Consider the following 19,694-nt stretch of genomic DNA (forward strand, 5'->3'; position numbering starts at 1 on the left):
ACTTAGAGACAAGTTACTTGAAGCATTTAACGAAATAGAAGGGGATATAGCATCATACAACGTGGAAGACAATTGGAGATTTCTGCGGGACAACCTGTTGAAAGCCACCGACCAGATTTGTGGGTGGTGTAAGGTCCCCTCCCGACCCAGAGTAACGTGGTGGTGGAACAAGGAGGTAGACAGGGCTATTAGACAAAAGAAACAAGCTTGGAAGGACTGGAAGAACGGTGGTAGCAGGGAATTGTACCAATGTGCCAGAAGGGAGGCTAGGCGACAGGTTTATTTAGCCAGAGGGGAAGCAGATAAGGAAAGATTTGCCAATGTTCTGCGCCGTGAGGACCAAAGACTCGAGGTATTTCGTGTTGCAAGACAGTGTAGGAGAGAGAATAGTGATGTTGTAGGAGAGAAATGTGTTCGCATGGATGATGGTACGCTTGCATTAAATGAGGATGCAAAGAAAGAGGTCTGGAGATGCCACTACGATAGATTGCTTAATAAAGAGAATGAATGGGAGAAAGAGAGCCTGCCTTATGTCGACCCAATAGAGGGACCAGCTATCCGAGTTGATAGTACCAGGGTAGATAAAGCAATTAAGAGTATGAAGACCGGGAAAGCCCCCGGCCCATCAGGAATCACTGCAGAGATGCTCAAAATATCTGGCAGTGTTGGCTATAGCCTAGTCACCCGTATTACGAACCAGGTGATACACGAAGGAGTCATACCCTATGACTGGTGTAGCAGCATCATAGTCAACTGCTACAAAGGTAAAGGGGACGCTTTAGATACAAATAATTACAGAGGCATCAAGCTGTTAGATCAGGTTATGAAAGTTACAGAGAGGGTCATAGCCCAACTAATTAGGGAGCGAATCAATTTAGATGAGATGCAGTTTGGGTTCGTGCCAGGTAAAAGCACTACTGATGCCTTATTTCTAGTGAGACAGTTGCAAGAGAAATACCTAGCTAAGGATAAACCTCTGTACCTGGCTTTCGTTGACATGGAGAAAGCCTTTGACAGGGTCCCCCGATCCCTTATCTGGTGGTCAATGAGGAAACTTGGGATAGAAGAATGGTTAGTGAGAGCTGTGCGAGCCATGTACAGAGATGCTGCCAGTAAGGTGAGGGTTGGAAATGAGTACAGCAATGAATTCCGGGTAGAGGTAGGGGTCCACCAAGGATCCGTCCTCAGCCCCCTATTATTTACCATAGTCCTCCAGGCAATCACAGAGGAGTTCAAGACAGGTTGCCCCTGGGAGCTCCTCTATGCTGATGACCTTGCCCTAATTGCGGAGTCACTATCAGAACTAGAGGAGAAGTTTCAGGTGTGGAAGCAAGGTCTAGAATTGAAGGGCCTTAGAGTCAACCTAGCTAAAACCAAAATCCTAATAAGTAGGAAGGTAGATAAAACACAAACCCCTTCAGGTAGATGGCCCTGCTCAGTATGTAGAAAAGGAGTAGGTAGTAACTCTATAAGATGTACCCGGTGCAAGCTATGGACACATAAGAGGTGCAGCAACATCAAAGGCAGGTTAACTAGCAAGTTAGTTTTTGTTTGTGGCAGATGTTCAGGTGCAATAAAGACTGCAAACAAACAGGAAACAACTTCTATCTCATTCCAGGGTGAAAAACTAGAGGTAGTCGATAGCTTCCGCTATCTGGGCGACCAAGTTAGTAGTGGGGGTGGGTGCGCTGAAAGTGTAGCTGCTAGAATAAGAATAGCCTGGGCAAAGTTTAGAGAGCTCTTACCCCTGCTGGCGACAAAGGGACTCTCACTCAGAGTAAAAGGCAGACTGTATGACGCATGCGTACGAACAACCATGCTACATGGCAGTGAAACATGGGCTGTAACTGCTGAGGACATACGTAAGCTCGCAAGGAATGAAGCCAGTATGCTCCGTTGGATGTGTAATGTCAATGTGAATACCCGTCAGAGTGTAAGTATCTTGAGAGAAAAGCTGAACATTAGAAGCATCAGTTGTGGCGTGCAAGAGAGACGATTGCGCTGGTATGGACATGTGGTGAGAATGGAGGAGGATAGCTGCGTGAAAAAGTGCCACACCCTAACAGTTGAGGGAACCCGTGGAAGAGGTAGGCCCAGGAAGACCTGGGCTGAGGTGGTGAGGCAAGACCTTCGTACATTGGGCCTCACCGAGGCGATGACTACGGACCGAGACCTTTGGAAATGGGCTGTGCGTGAGAAGACCCGGCAAGCCAAGTAAGATCGTTGCCAGTGCCCCTGGACTGGTTCTTGTGCGGGTGGCACATGAGATGCACCATTTTGAGCGTGGCCGTTGCCAGTACCGCCTGACTGGCTCCTGTAGGATTTTCGAGCGAGATCGTTGCCAGTGCCCCTGGACTGGCTTGTGCGGGTGGCACATAAAAGACACCATTTCGAGCGTGGCCGTTTTCGTGCGGGTGACACGTAAAAGCACCCACTACACTCTCTGAGTGGTTGGCGTTAGGAAGGGCATCCAGCTGTAGAAACTCTGCCAAATCAGACTGGAGCCTGGTGTTGCCATCCGGTTTCACCAGTCCTCAGTCAAATCGTCCAACCCATGCTAGCATGGAAAGCGGACGTTAAACGATGATGATGATGATGATGAAGTCTCTGGGTGAGACTTGGAGTCAACTTGTACAAATACAAAGCAAAAGACAAATATATAATAATAATAATAATAATAATCCTTTCTACTATAAGCACAAAGCCAGAAATTTTAGGGGGGCAGGTTATTTGATTACACCAACCCATGTTTAACTGGTACTTATTTTATTGACCATAAAAGGACGAAAGGCAAAGTTGACATTTGCAGAAATTGAACTCAGAATATAAAGTTGGATGAAATGATACCAAACATAATTCTCTGGTGTACATTTTCTGCCAGCTTTCCACTTTAATAATAATGACTATTCATTATAGGGTCATAAGATTTTTAGGATAAAGGTAATGGAAATTTGTAATGAATTAGCTGATTGATTAGAGGGTTAACCACTAAAATGTGCTGTGCCTATATCCAATACACTTAACTCCATGTGATCAAGTTCACATTGCTCCAGGTGGTGTAATTCACTACAAGAACAAGGATGTGTCATTAGTTTGTAGGAAATAAGTTGAAATCCTGTTGGCTTGAAGAAGGTAATGGGAAACTACTCAAGCGAATGACTGAAGTACTTGAAAGACCATGAGGATCGTTGGACTGTAACTACTACCCTAACCCTAACCCTAACCCTAATATAACAAACTAGAGATTGTTAGATATAACATGCAATATTGTTGTGTAAATCATAATATACAGATATGGCATTTTATATTGGCATGTACTATAAAATATATAAAACTTTAAAAATTTCTTTTTAATTTGAAACTTTAAAAATTTTCTTTTTGATTTCTGTCTAGATTCTTTGCCTTTGGTATGCTTCTCTTTCAAACCCTGGCTCATTTTCTGATTGCTGCAAAACTTTTTGCATATCAGCAGTGATCATTTCCTGCCAAATTTCTTCTCTTCCTTCATGCTAATTCTTTTACTCCCCATTTCCAGACTTTGCTTTCTTTTCTATTACTGAACATACAGAAAGGTGATCGTGTGAGATTACTTTCCTGGGTAGATAGCAGTTGGTTATATGGTACCTGTAATGGCTTCAGTGGAATCTTCCCAAAAGGCTTTGTAAAAATTATTCAGCCACTGTCCAACGTAAGTTATGCATAATAGCTTTGACAAATAAGTTTATTGAGATAAGTAAATGCATTTTAAATGTGACAGAGTACATGTAACTCACACAAACAGTCTCACTCATTCTCTTTCTCTCTCACTTTCTCTCTCTCTTTCTCTCTCTCCCTCTCTCTCTCTCTCTCTCTCTCTCTCTCACACACAGCATATGACCATCTAGTTATTGATATTTATGTTGTGGAGCCATTTTGTTATTTGTAACTTTCATAAGAGCATACAGGTTGAATCACACTTATCCAGCAAGTTTGGGACTAGACAGGTGTTGGAGTAACAGATTTCCTGAACTAGCAAAGCTTAAGGTTAAAAAATAGTAAAATAATATGAACATTGTACTGTATTACTCAAACCAGTACAATGTACAATAGTATAACTCAGTTTAAGCTTACTGATTAGCTTTCTAGCATGAGTTTACTGTATACTAAAGCAGATAAACAAAAACAATTGGCTTACTGAGACTTCAAAGCTATGCAAAAATTAAGAAAAGGAATAACCATTCATTTACCTTAACTCCTACTGTGAATTTACTTTCCAAATGTATTTGTTTTTACATACAATCTAAATAAAAGTCAAGTAGTAGATGTGAATCCAGGACATCATCTGTGATGTCTGGAACTAACAGTGTTCTTGAAATATTTTAAGTTATTCATTCAAAGACCATTTGTACAGAAATGATCCAACCATCAAAAACTATTGGGTTGGCAAGAAAGTAATTTCGATTTTTTAGTGTGAAATAGTAAATTTTTTTTCATACAAAGAATGACTGATATTAAGATTAAAATATCAGTGACTATAGGTGTGAAGGTACATGGCTCAGTGGTTAGAGCATTGAGCTTATGATCGTGAGGTTGTGAGTTCAATTCCTAGACCGGGTTGCGTGTTGTGTTCTTGAGCAAGACACTTTATTTCCCGTTGCTCCAGTTCACTCAGCTGTAGAAATGAGTTGTGACGTCACCGGTGCCAAGCTGTATCGGCCCCTTTGCCTTTCCCTTGGATAACATCGGTGGTGTGGAGAGGGGAGGCTGGTATCCATGGGTGACTGCTGGCCTTCCACTTGTGCCTGGGAGGGTAACTTTCTAGGTGCAATCCCATGGTCAGTCATGACCAAAGGGGGTCTCCTCAATAGGTGATATTTATAGCAGTACCAACCACCTTGACCCTTTAGCATTTAAACCGGCCATATCCAGCCCAAATATTCTACCCGTTTTGCGTTGGGACTGGCCGTATTCAACCTCTCATATCTGCCCTATATTCTAAAAATAAATAATCACATCATTGAAATCTAAACACAATTCATGTGTAATTCAAAGCAAAACCAATAAATAAGCATTGCAATGGGCAGAATAATCTGAATGCTAAAGTCAGGTGTGGTGAACATAAACAGTATGGGGTACCACAACTGGCTAAACAACCATCAGATGAAACTGTTGACCATCAGATTCAAATCACCATCTCAAGCCATTGAAACTACCAAGCTAGTGAAGTGAGGTTCAATCTGTGTGTGTCTTTTGGTGTGCATTTGTTTAGTTGAATTGATTTAGCATTGCATGTATGTGTGTGTATATATGTATGTGCATGTGTGTTTATGTATCTGTAACTTGATAGAAAGGTAAAATTCATGCATATAATATTTCTCTGGGAAATATATAATTATATAAACACATTATAGTGTATGTTTGTATATATGCATAGACATAGAGGAGTTGTAACATCACTCTGAATCAGCAATGGAAAAACCAATGAACATGTTTGAACTATTAAAGAATACAGCGTAATGTGTAAGGTGTGTTAGCAGGTTTTAACTTAATTTACATTGCCAAATTTACTTCATAGTCTTACCCATAGTCTTTCAGATCACTACTGTATTTGCTCACACTTTTATCTGCTACATTTTAGCTTCATGCTGATACTCTGTATAGTATTTCTAACTTCAGTGTGGTACCCAACCTATAGATTTCTTCTGAGAGATTTATAGCCACTAAGTAGATCTGTAACCACAATTTTAGTTCTTGATGACTCTGCTACTACTGATTCACTACCATGGCATAGACAGAGGGTGACCAGTCTCAGATTTGTGACCTACTGATGATACACACAATACTCATCAGGTTTGAGTTATAAGGTTGAATGTTAGAAAACCAAATATGAAATGGCTAGATTTCAAATGACTGAAAACTGAGAATACCAAAAACCTGAAAGATTGTAAAATCAGAATATTGAATGGTGTGATGTTGAAAAACTCAAACTCTGAATTTTGAAATTTTTTATTGCAAAATAATGAAGAAAATGAATCTTAAAAGACATTTATTTACAGTTTTAAAAGAGTACTATCTGAGTAATATATAGTGTAGTTACATTTTTTATTACATTGTGTTGGGAACAAAGGGTCTCTCTCTCAGAGTGAAAGGCAAATTGTATGATGCCTGTGAGAGAACAGCTATGCTACACAGCTGTGAAACATGGACTGTGACCACCAAGGACATGTGAAGGCTTGAAAGAAATGAAGCTAATATGCTTTGCTGGATGTGCAATGTCAGTGTGCATGCACAACATTGTGTAAGCGTCTTGGGAGAAAAGTTGAGCATAAGGGGCATCAGATGTGGTGTGCGAGAGAGATGACTGCACTGGTATGGTCATGTGATGTGTAAGGATGACAACAGCTGTGTGAAAAAGTGCCAATCTCTAATGGTAGAGAGAGAACCTATGGAAGAAGTAGACCCAGAAAAACATAGGACATGGTGGTGAAGCATGATCTTTGAACATTGGACCTCATGGAGGCAATGACAAGTGACTGAGACCTTTGGTGAGATGCTGTGCTTGAGAAGACCCATCAAACCAAATGAAACCATAGTCATGGCCAATGTTAGTGTAACATAACTGGCACCCATACCAGTTACATGTAAAAAGCACACTCATTCAACATTGGGCAATATGTTGTGCTTGAGAAGACCCATGAAACCAAGTGAAATCAAAGTTGTGGCTCATACCAGTGTCGCATAACTGGCACCCATGCCGGTGGCATATAAAAAACACCCTTCAAACTTTGGGCTTCATGAAGGCAGTGACAAGTGACCGAGATCTTTGGCAATATATCATACTTGAGGAGATTTGCCAAGCCATGTGAGATTGTAGTCATGGCTGATGTCAGTGTTTTGTAACTGGCACCCATGCCAGTGGCATGTAAAAAGCACCCACTACACTCTTGGAGTGATTGGTGTTAAGAAAGACATCCGGCTGTAGAAACCATGCCAGATCAGTTTGGAACCTGGTACAGCTCTCCAACTTACCAGTTTTCAGTAAAACTATCCGACCCATTTTAGCATGGAAAAATGGACGTTAGATGATGATGAGTGTGTCACGATAACAAATACAAGCAAGATATGGTGAGTATATTTTCTTGCAGATGTTTTATAAGATCTTTCCTAAATAAACACAGTTTTTAAAATCGTAAATAAATGTCTTTTAAGACCATTTTCTACATCATTTTTCCCTAAAATACTCCAGAATTTGGTGTTTTTGATTTTTCAGTGTTACGGTATTTGCTATTCTAAATTTCCCTTCTTTCAAGTTTTCTGTATTCTGATTTTTTTTGGTCATTTGAAAGTCAACCTTCTCACATATGGACTTATGATTGGCACTACCTTAAGTATTGTAGTCTGCAAGCTTCAACTTTATTTTTAACTCGAGGACATTAAGGAGCAGTAGGGGAGAGAAAAAGATAGGATATTATTGAAATGAGCTTTGCATTTTTTTTTCCATGTTTCTACTACTTTTATTGGATTTTGTACCTACAAATATTGAGTGATGGAAGTATTGGGTTGGTAGCTTTGTTCCACTGCATTGCATGCGATAACTGTTTCTAACACTCCCACATATCATTGTTCTTTTGTGCATGACAAGCCACACAATATCTGTTTATTTATATATATATAATCTGCTTTGCTATTTCTGTTCTTGTATGTTTCTAGTTGTCTATCTCTTTTTTTTCATATCACCTGTCTATGTCTGTCACCTATTCTGACTATTATCTATCCATCTGGTGGTCTATTTTTCTTTCTTCGTTCTTCTCTTTCCTTCTTTCTATGTTTCTCTATCTCTATGTCTACTTGTATCCAGCTGCCTATTTTATTCTATCATTTGAACCTGGATATTTATTTCCTTCGTTTTACTGTTAAAGCCTCCAACTCCAGTTAATACTAATAGCAATTCATGTGGAACTGATCCCGATTCAGTGTCAGCCAAAGAAAACTCCAATGATGCTACTGAAGTCATGGCCTTTGATAACACCATCTATGCAAGCCTGTCAGAAGTTACCACTGGTACTATTGCTCCAGCTAAACTGGCACTTCACACTTTGGATTCTCCTGCTCTGAAGGATCACGAACAAACTAACCTTATAAGTCCAACTCAGTCACAAATAAATTTCGATGAAGCTCACTCTCAAAATGATGCTTCAAACAGCCTTGACGATGAGACATCAGATTCTGAGTTGCTCGACAAAGTAGACTTCCCTGTCGGGGGAGAGGAGACCGTAGCCATCACACTGTATGACTTTGAAGGAGAAGAAGGAGAGTTAAGCTTCAAGGTGAGTAGATGCTGTCATTGGACAGGTACTGCATTTTCAAGGTATGAAGAAAATAAGTGAAGTGAGAGGTGAAGTAAAAGAAGAGGACATTATTGCACGGAAGATTGTATGTGATGACTATCATCAAGTGAGGCTTAATAGAAAGAATTAGTTGTAGTCAGATGGGAAAAAGGCAGAACAGTTATTACAGGCAATTAAATCTAAGGTGTTTGCAAATTGGGAGTTTGTGATCTTTTTTTTTGTGTGTGTTTTTTTGCTTTGTTTTCTGAAGATATTTCTTGATAAATTAGCTAATACTGTAGTTGTTATTAATGTAGAATTTTGAGTAAGAGTTCACAGTATATAATGAGCAGCTTTGCACAATAAGGAAGAAATAAGAGAATGTGTTCAACATTTTTGACAATGATGGAAGGTAAAAAAAAGGATATTATCAGACAAAAGTGGAGCATGAAAGAACAGAAATAAAAGTGAGCATAGTGTATTGTTGTGTGTGTCTGTGTTAAAGATAAGAGGAATTGTGGTCTATATATGAGTGTATGGATGTTAATATTTTGTGTATGTGGATGGTGTGTAATTTATTTGGTGAGAGTATGGTTGTGTGGTTAAGAAGTTCACTTCCAAACCACATGGTTTTGAGTTCAGTCCTGCTGTATGCACCTAAGGTAAGTGTGTTCTACTATAACCCCAGCCAACCAAAGCTTTGTGAAGGGATTTGGTAGAGAGAGACTGAAAGAAGCCCATCATTTGTGTGTGTGTCCTTGTCTTGACATTTTGCAATAATTGTAATAAACACCACCATCATATATGTAGTGCTTTTCTGAACACATACCCAGGCATAAGGAAATATTAGCTTCCTTAGATGAGGGTCGGCAACAGAGAAGAGCATCCCTCTACAGAAAAATCTGTCTCAATAAATTCCATCTGACCCATGCAAGCTTGGAAATGTGGACAGGATATTGATTGGTTGAAATTGGTCAAGATACTGATTGCTAAGAGCAGAAGGTTTTACAAAAATATTTATATATACATATATATATATATATATATATATAGTGAGTGGTATGGTAGAGGAGGAGTACAATGGGTGCAGGTGACAGCCAAGAAGGTTGGAGGAGGTGGAGGAGATGAAAGAGAGATGTTATAGTGTATTTATTGTTCCTTTACTTTACTTTTAGGCTCAGCAAGAAGTGACAGTTCTAAAGTGGGTCAACAATGATTGGCTTTGGGGAAGGATAGGTGACAAAACAGGAAATCTGCCAGCTAATTTCGTGGACTTTGTTGCAGACAACAGTTTTGAGGAAAACCTAGAACCTATTGATAATATGGAGGCCTTGATGAATCCACCAGCCCCTTCAACTGATACGGTGAGTATGTCTCAGTTTTAATCCTTATTTCTGTATAACTGTGTACATATCAGAACAGCTGCTAAATAAATCATAAGATATAGAATACTGAAATACTCATCAATTTGATTAGTTTTAATCCACCACCAAGTCATTTTCTTTCTCTCTCTCTCCCTCTCTCTCTCTCTCTCTCTCTCTCTCTCTCTCTCTCTCTCTCTCTCTCTCTCTCTATCTACCTATCTATCTATCTCCCCCTCTCTCTCTTTATTGTTTTCTGCTTAACTCTGTCTCTTTTTGTGCTGTTTGTATCCAGATGGCCAGACAAGAAGCCATTCCATCTCATTCTTCAGATAAAACATTTAATTCCACTCTGAGGGTTCATACCTCAAAGACACTGCTATCATGGTTTGGGCCATGATAGCTAAAACTAACTAAAGCATTAAATATATGTCACTTTCTCAAAAGTATTAATCTGTTATCAAACAAATTATTGGTACTTTAATTTTAATTAGTATTTTTATATTAAAATGTTACATATATATATATTATAGAAAAATATAAAAGATAATTTTTCAAGCAGATTATTTCACTGAAGTAGCTATTTAGGATTTAAAATAACTGTTGAATTGAATCAAATTAGGCAACTACTTTTCTAAAATCAATATTGGTTGAAAGAGAGAGAAAGAGAGAAGGAATAACCCAAACAATGTAATTAGTAAAAAGCAATTTTTTATTTTGCAATGCCCCTTTTTAAACCACAACTGAGAAACAGAAACCATCCCTAAACTAAAAAACACAGCAAAACAAATCTGTAGAACAGCGTAATCCAAGGTAAGGATATTTATCATCTTCAAGCTTGTCTATGAAATATTTTGGCTACCTAGTATGGTGAAAACAAGCTGTAGAAGTTGCTTAGTGTGGAGGAGCAACATTTAGAAGCTTTATTCAGATCTACCCATATTCAATGCTTCAAAGCTTCTGAATACACTCTTCTCTCTCCTTAAATCAACGCTTAACAAATGTTAACAAATTTTGGTAGGATATAATTTATTGCATCTACTCGAATATATTTCTTCTGGATATGACATCCAGTAGTGAGGTTCCAGTTCAGGAGTTGTGGGGAGCATGGAGTCACCTCTTAATTACCATTATTCCCAAGTTCATTGTCATGTTAAGGTCCCACTTATGGCTTAAATAGATTGTTATAAGAGTAGATTAAGCTCCTTAACTGTTATGAAAGCAATCTAGAAGTAAAACCCCAAAATGAATACCCTCTTTCAACATGTCCTAAGCTAGCCTGGAAGAATATAGCTGATGAAATCAACATGAAGTATGTCCAATAACAGATTCATACGATGGAGATAACCATCTCATGTTGGTGCAGAGATAGAGGGAAGTGATGATTTAAATATAAGACAAGGTTGTTTATTTTGATCTTTTTAATTTAAATTGTCCCATAAGAAAGATATTCACATTATTTTTGTAATATAATCATTATGAGTCATTAAAATTCCTGGTAAAATTTGTGAATCTGAAAAAATTATGTATAAGGTGCTCAGTTTTCTAAGTAGGAATGATTTTTAAAAAATGAAAAAAGTTTAGCCTTATACTTTTCATATATACATAATAATATGTGGGTCTAGACTAATAGGTACTTATGCACATTGTTTGCCTTTCAGACATTCTGTGTAGAATAGATTGTGGGTTATCTTGCCTTTGTTACTATTAAACATCTTAGATGTTGCCCATGGAAGGAATTCGGTGAATTTGAATTTAATGTTGCATTGGTACAAATCTATTGAAGGCATGTTGTGTGTTTATGGATACGTTTGCTGTTTATTTTGTGTATCCTTGTAGTACATTTAACTGCTATCAATAGGTATTAGATCATCTAGGAGTATTACCTGTGATGAAGCCATATACTATCCAGGATATTTATCCCTCATCTGCTCCATGACTCTGAATCGTAGGTAATGGAGCATCTTAAGACTCTTCTTTCTATCTCCATTTATGATGATAGAAAGAAGAGTCTTAAGATTGATCAGAAGAAAGATTTAATAAAGCCAAAACACACCCATACTTGTCATTGTGTCTGCTAAAGATCAGACTATTCTTCCCCTTGGCTCTTTTGATTATTTACAATAATTTAATTAAATGGGACCCTGATGCACCAATTCAATTTTTTAAAAAGTTTTTTTATATATTTGTCACCTTTGCTTTTGTCAACAAATTTTGTCTCATCTCAACATAATCTTCATTAATTAAATTTCTATTAACCACATTAAATTGTCACTTGCATCACTAACAAAATGTTTGTCTGTTATATTGTGTTTCACAACCACATCTTACAGTGATCACTGTATTTCTTTGCCTTACAATTTTGTTAACTGAGTGACTGAAAGTTAAGGAGTTTTATTAATTATTGCACTACTAATGACAACATATCTAACAACTGTAACCCAAGCTGAGACAATACTGCCTCACTTTTGGCCCATCAAAATCAGTCTCTTCACTTTTCTTAGCTTCAAAATCTGATGCTAGAAAAGTATAAAGAAATTGCACTATCAAGAAGGGATGGCACGATATGTTTGGACAAGAGAAATAAATTGATCATTTTGCAAACAATATTGGCTCCAATATAAACTTTACACAGATACTCAGTCTTACTGGTAACAGAAAAGGAGTGGTGATGATGCACAAAGCCTTCACTAGGAATTTAAACAGCTACCTGCTTCAGAACTAATTCATGCTTTTTATCATTCAGTACTTACCATTATGTACTATAGTAATTTTTGTATTTTACAGACAAGAAAGTAAATTTTGAATACAGTGTGGAAATAGTAAAATGATTGGGTATTTACCCTGATAAGACAGGAAAAAGTTACCAGTAGACTGGCAACTTTTTTCCATCTTATAAGGGTACATACCCAATCTTACTGCTGTTTTCAGAGCATTTGAAATTTACTTTCTTGTCTGTAAAATACCAAACACATTTGATGCTTCCAAAGTTTGTTAGTAATCTTTGTATTTTATCAGCAGGAAGTGAATAACTAGGCACCCTTATACTGAAGAGGAAACATAGTTTAACATCTTCATAATGTTAATTAGTGACACAATTAGATTTTCTCCTTTAAATTTTATTTTATACATTGTTATATATATAATTAGAAATATTAGCAATATAAAAATTGATGATTGAACTACCTTGTCTATTTGAGTGTATGTTCTTCACTGAAACAATTTTCATTTCCTGCACTTAAAATACCTAATTAGCTCGTTTGCATTTTAACCGTTTGTTATTTTTCATTATCATGATGATTTCAATGTTTTCCTTTTTTTAATGAAATATTTTTTCATCTTTTTATTTTAACATTTTATGTTTTCTTTCATTTCTTATACTTTTTCTCTTTTTTTGGTGAGAGAGGCTTTTCTGTTTTTGTTAGCTTGCTTCAATGCTTGTTAATCACATGCACACACATATCTTTTTGCTTTGCCATGTTATATTTTGTCTTCTTCCTCTGTTTTTTGTGCCTTAGTGGTAATTAAAAAAATTATTTTTTCTATTTTTTCAAAGTTTGATGTGTTATTGTCTTGCTTCCTTTACATGCCATTGTTATGTTATATGCTGTTTACAATGTGATAGTATGTCTTTTATCAAATTATAGTCCATTATTGATGCTGCTACAGTATGCCATCATCTGCTGTGTCACTAGTTGTCTTATAACATGCCAATGTTTATGGAAGATGTCATTGGCATATACAGCTTTCTGCTTTCTAATACGTTACAGCATGTAATCTTTTACATTATGATTTTAATTGCTATGTCAGCTTATGCGTTATAACTTTCTGTAAACATTTCACATTGTAATAGCTTTTTTTCACCTTACGTTAACTGACTGTGGAATGAGTATTTGTGGAATGGCAACAGAGGAAGAATATCAATATTGTAATTGTGATATAGCATGGATTTTTGGTTGTCTTTGATATTGCTTTTATGTTGTTTTATATTCCTTTGTTGGCAATGTATCTGGATAGACTGAGTTGACTCAAGTTCAAACCGAGTTCGGTCATTTTATTGCATATTTGGCTAGATAATTCTACACCATTTACTTCACCCATCATCCATTGATAGAGAATAAGTTCTGGGGCTTCTGACAATGTTATCTTTGATAGACTGGCATCCTATATAGAGGGAAAAATCTCATCTCAAGGAACAACATATTAGTTTACAAAAGACTTGCACGGCTGTGGAGAAATTCAGCTTTGTTTACCAACTCATGAGTTTTTCATTTATACTCATAGCATGCATTTCATTATTTCATTCTACCTGGTTGGAAAAAGGAGCAGAATGGGGACACATTCTTGGGCAATATGCCCTATTATGCCCACACTATCATCTCATCAAAGTGTAACATTGTGCTTCACAGTCAATAAACCTGTTGGGTTAAACGTCATCTATTTTACAAATGAACTTTTTTTTTTATCATTATTTAATAACTAATCTGTGTCCCTATACATGTGTGTGTGTGTGTCTATCTACACATACGTTTCTCTCTCTCTTCTTGCTCTCTTTCTCTGTTGGTGTGCCTGTCTGTCTCTCTCTCTCCCTCTCTCTCTTTTTCTCCACACACACACACATCTTGTTTTAGTCATGAGACTGCAACCATGCTGGGACACTGCCTTGAAGAATGTTTAATCAAATGAATGGCCCCCTTCCCAGTACTTATTTCTGTTGTTCTCTTTTTGCCAAAACACTGAGTTCAGGGACACAAACACACCAACACCGGTTGTCAAGTGGTTGTAGGAGACTCTAACATTTGATATAATATTATATATAATTCTTTTATTCTTTTACATGTTTCAACCCTAAGGCTGTGGCCATGCAGGAGCACCACCTTTGTAATCACCCCTTTAACCTTTTTGATACCAACCTGCCTGAAACCGCTTCTGGCTCTGTAGTACAAATATTTTGTTTTCAAAAGTTCTTAATTAAAATCTTCCAACAAACCTTAATCACAATTTATGTTCCTGACACTAGCTTAATGATAGCTAAGTTATTTTACTGAATTCTTTGTTATATTTAAAATTAATTGAAAGAAATACAGAGCATCTCAACAGAAATATGGTAGCAAAAGGGTTAATAGTCAATTCTATGTGATTAGCTTTTGATGAAGGAGAGAGTTCGACACTGCTGCACAAACTTCGGGCATTCAGGGATAGGAGTTTGAAACAGGATTTAATCCCATCATGATGGTATATAGGAGATAAAATATGTTTTGTTCTTCACTGGCTACACTGAAGTTAGCATTTGTTTGGGACTGTATGAGCAGAGTGATGTTCTAGTTGATGGTGGTGGGTGTGTGTTCCTAGAGTTTTGGATATGCAACGTTGGCTCTCCAGGCTTAGGTCAGCTTTCATATATAAAAAAAGAATTTCCTCCTTGGTTTATTTCATGTGGTGATGCAGTTTTTCTGTAATTCTTTCTCCTTTGGTTGGTGTTGGTGTTAGGAGGTGGATTGTGGTTGTGTTTTGTTTTTGTCACATTTCCCTGTTGCAGTTTACCTTTCATTCGTTTTGTGCCTTTTAGATGGTGGATGTTGCATTCCAGATTTAGGCACGTCCTTAGAGACAGAGAATTCTGGCACAGCTTAGAATGGAAGAAAGCTCACCTTTTGCCTTTTGTACATTCATATTTAGGGTCAGAACCACGGACTCTGTATTTTGCACAGTATTTGGGGTGAAGGTAGGGGCAGCTTTTTCTAGTTATACCTTATGGACAGATGCTCTTAATAAGCCTACAGCATAAGGAAGGATAAGAGAAAGGACAATGTCCCTTGTTGTTTGTGCCGCTGGGGCTGAATTTCTGAGACTGGTAACGACAGGATTTTGGAAGTGGAAGAGGTTTTTCTATATTGATATGCAGGGTAGAGGAAGAATTGTTGGATGTAATAGTAGTAGTAGCAGTAGCAGACTGTTGAAGTGAGTTCTGACCTGTCATAATGGTAGTAGTCTGTTGTGTTGGTGACTTACGACTTGCAACTGTAGGGTTGGGTGGAATTAGGTCAGATGGTGAAACTACACATGTGTAGGGATAAGCAAATTAGATCAATAGTTTAGGTTATACTGTATTAATCCATGAGGTGCAAGAGATGTGCCATTTTACTTATTTGTATAACAATCCATTTTAGTAGTTGTGGTGTACTGCTTGTCTATACACGGAACTGATATAGAATGAAGAACCCTTCTCATATAGATATCAAATAACTTATACAGAGAATCAAAATTAAAAAATGAAATATAATATAAAAATAATTACCTGAGTTCAACACAGTGTTTGGAGCTCAGCACATTCCTCTGGCTTGCCAGCTTCTGTCAAACTGTCCAACCCATACCAGCATGGAAAAACAGACCTTAAATGGGAATGGTGATAAGGATAATTTAAAGTAAAAACACAGAAAGAACAAACTATAACGAATATGGTGTTAGTTTAACACTTGCGTTTAGTATGGAGTGTCTTATAAAGATAAGGAAAAGAGAGAGGGAGAAAGAAAGAGAAAAAAAGATAATTGTGGGAAGGATGCAAGGGGAAGGGAAGAGGTAAAATCCAGGTGTGGATACCATTCTTTAAAGGCGGTTAAGGAAGTTTATGTATGTTTGAGGATATATGTATGTGTATAGATGTATTTGTGTCAATTTGGTGATGTGGATTAGTATGCATGTAATTGGTTTAGTGAAAGCTTTGTCTGTGAGTTTCACTAAATATGTTGAGGGATTTCAAAATTTAATCCATTTCGAACTAGTATAAAGCACCACTAAACCATTGTTTCTTTTTTGTTGTTTTTTTAAACAATATCTTTTAAAAGTTTAAAGTTTTTTAAAAGCTCTAAAAACTTCTATTTAGAATTTTTCTTAAATGTTTATAAATTGTATATATTTTTAGAAGTTTTTGGTTTATATCCTGTATACAGTGTTTGTATAGATGAATCCCTTTGAATCCTCTTAACCTTTGATAAGTTTCTAATTGAAAGTTATTCACTAATCCTGGATTTAACTATGGATAGCTGGGAGTACATAAAATTCTGTTATTGGTTTCAACTTTGTTTTTCAGCCTCTTCTGCTGTAATATAATTAGCTTTTAATTAAGTATAACAAATAATTGTACTTTTGCCATTATCTCTCTTAGCAAATAAGCTATGCATGATACTCCTTGTCATGGTATACTCCTTGTCATGGTATACTCCTTGTCATACTCCTTGTCATGGTATAAGTTGTGAATACTTTCCAAATATTTGTTAACAGAATAGGTGAAAAGATAATTCTTGCATTTTGGCAATCTAGTATGTTAAATGAGGTTAGATTGAATTGTGGTAGAAGTAATAGTAACACCAAGACAACACAAAAGATAGCCGAAAGTAATTTCCAGAAAGAGTATAAGCTATAGTATTGATGATGATGATGATACTAATAATGTTTTGTTTAAAATGCATGCAAATTGCTTGATTATACTAATAACAAACTAACTTACTTGTATGCATCCTTCTTTCTTTCCCTCTCTCTCTCTCTCTTCCTCCCTCTCTCTCTCTCTCTCTCTCTCTCTCTCTCTTCCTGTCTTCTCTATCTCTATTAGATCACTGATCAACTCCTCACCTGTGTTGCCAAACAGCTAGAAAATGTGAAGCAAGTCAAGGACTATGCTCGAGCACGCTATGATTTTGTTGCCAGCACTAAGGATGATCTCAGCTTCAGAAAGGGCGATCGTATTGAGGTCTTGGAATTTGGTTCAGACTGGGCACAAGGGCGCCTCAACAAGAAAGTGGGATATTTCCCCACTGGTTTTGTTTCCTTTGAAGAGGATTTGCACAATGGTAAGAACCGCAGCTTAAGAATGCATTGTAAATCCTTACAGTCTTTGAAGAAAAAAATGAAATCAAAACAAATAAATGCATTAATGTAAACTCATTAGAAAGACTGTTTGTCTGTCTGTCAATTTCTGTGTATGTGTGTGTCATCGTCATATGTTTGTCTTCCATCCATGCTAGCATTGGTCGGATCGTTGAACAGGCTCCCTTGAGTCTCCAGTGTCTGCATTAGCTGCTTTCTACAGTTAGATGCCTTCTTAAATACCAACAACTTTACAAAGTCTGCTGGGTTGTTTATTGTAGCAGCAGTGAGGTCTCCACATAACAAGACAAAGCAGCATCCTTGACTGAGTGGAGGTGCAAAAAAGGGAGGGAGATGGCTTTATACCTGGTGCTGAGTAGCTAAAGTATGAGAGGTGGACATAAACAGGTGTCTTGCTGGAGAGGAAATACATGGCTACCCTGTATTATATAAGGGTGGGAGTAACTGGAAAGAGAGAGACAAAGATGGTAGTGATGAGGTGTCAGAGTGTAACGTGAAGGTATATACATGATATAGAATGTGTGTGTAATGTTTATATCATCATAATCATTTATGTCCAGCTTCCATGCTGGTATGGGTAGGATAGTTTGACTGGGTCTGAGGGGTCGGAGGACTGTATCATACACAAATGTCTCCTTTGATATAGGTATCTGCCAATCAACCCTATGCTCAGTGTGCATGAGACAAGAGATAGTGAGTGAAAAATAATTAGAAGTGATTGGTAGCACATGTGATACACTACTGGTAAAGATTACATCTCTCTATGCTTTAATGTGGGCCTGAACAGATAGCTATAAAGGAGAGGATTAGGGCAGATGTTGCAATGGAAAATGCATGGTTTCTGAATGATATATTATTAGAGTGGGTAGGGCCAATAGATGAAATTTGGATGAACAACAGTGCTGCTTTTCTTTTCTTTTTATCACTGACATGGATCCTGGACAAGTGAAATATCAGCGTTACTTCAGGGTTGTATGCAGGATGAACAGAAATGAAATTGTAGAGAGGCACCATTGAATAATGAAAGCCATGACCAAAAGGGATCATATTTCTTCAATTGAGGCAATGTTTCGATACAATGTCACCTTAGTGAGGCTTATATAGGTATATATGGAATTGCATGCATATTTAGATATTTCATATATATATGTGTGTGTGTGTGTGTGTGTGTGTGATGTGCATGGATGAAGACAGCTGTATAAAGACGTGTCAGTCAGTAAAAGGGGATAGGGCTTGTGGAAGAGGGAGATCAAGAAGATATGGGACATGGTGAAGACTGATCTCAGAACCTTGGACCTCTCATCAGCAAAACTGAGTTCCAGTAGAGCTGTATGTATGATGAGTGTGTGTGTGTGTGTGTGTGTGTGTGTGTGTGTATATATATATATATATATATATATATATATATATATATATATAAGTTCTGGGCTATCAACACTGTCGGATTCCAGACTAATACTGAAATTCTTCAAGTATAGAAAATCCTGGTTTCATGACGGTAAAACCATTGTGTAGATGTAACGAAGAGTAAATTAATACAAATAATAAGAAGACAAAGGTATCCTTTAACACATCTTTAATGATTCATTAGACTTGTTTCTGTACCAACGCTGCTTGCAACACCAGTTTATGTAAAATATCAAAGTTTTAAACATTAGAGTGGCACGTCATCAGACTTGCATAAGAAAAAAGAAAGAAAAAGCAATGTCTAGAAGACACACAATATAAGTGCAAACCTTTGATGCAGATCTGATGATATGCCTCTCTAATGTCTAAAACTGCAAACATTATGTAAATTTTCACTTCAAATTTTTGCATAAACTGGCATTGCAAGCAGAGTTGGTACAGAAACAATTGTAACGAACCATTAAAGATGTGTTAAAGGATTTCTTTGTCTTATTATTTGTATTAATTATATATGTATATATATATATATATATATATATATATATATATATATATATACCGGAGTAAGCACATGAAATGTGCAACAAGGTGGAAAAAAGAGTACTCAAATACCAGAGGTAGAGTAATATGCTTTATTTAAAAGCAGCAGAAATATAACAAAAAAACCATTACTCTGAGTTTCACGTTCCCGTTCATCGGACAGTTTTGTTAGAAATGGAGAAAGGATAACAATGCA

General features: G+C 37.0%; 1 protein-coding gene across 1 annotated transcript in view; it reads left to right on the top strand.

Annotated features, from left to right (window-relative positions):
• The window catches only part of LOC106880199 (uncharacterized), a 49,024-nt gene that overhangs the window by 18,589 nt on the left and 10,741 nt on the right, over positions 1-19,694 (top strand). Inside the window, exons 8-11 of the mRNA XM_089362804.1 lie at positions 3,536-3,688; positions 7,899-8,306; positions 9,482-9,670; positions 17,313-17,514. Coding sequence (XP_089218930.1) covers positions 3,536-3,688; positions 7,899-8,306; positions 9,482-9,670; positions 17,313-17,514 — 952 coding nt within the window. The remainder of the gene's footprint in view (positions 1-3,535; positions 3,689-7,898; positions 8,307-9,481; positions 9,671-17,312; positions 17,515-19,694) is intronic.

The sequence above is a fragment of the Octopus bimaculoides genome, chromosome 14, assembly GCF_046866305.1.
Source record: "Octopus bimaculoides isolate indiv1 chromosome 14, ASM4686630v1, whole genome shotgun sequence".
Taxonomy (NCBI): domain Eukaryota; kingdom Metazoa; phylum Mollusca; class Cephalopoda; order Octopoda; family Octopodidae; genus Octopus; species Octopus bimaculoides.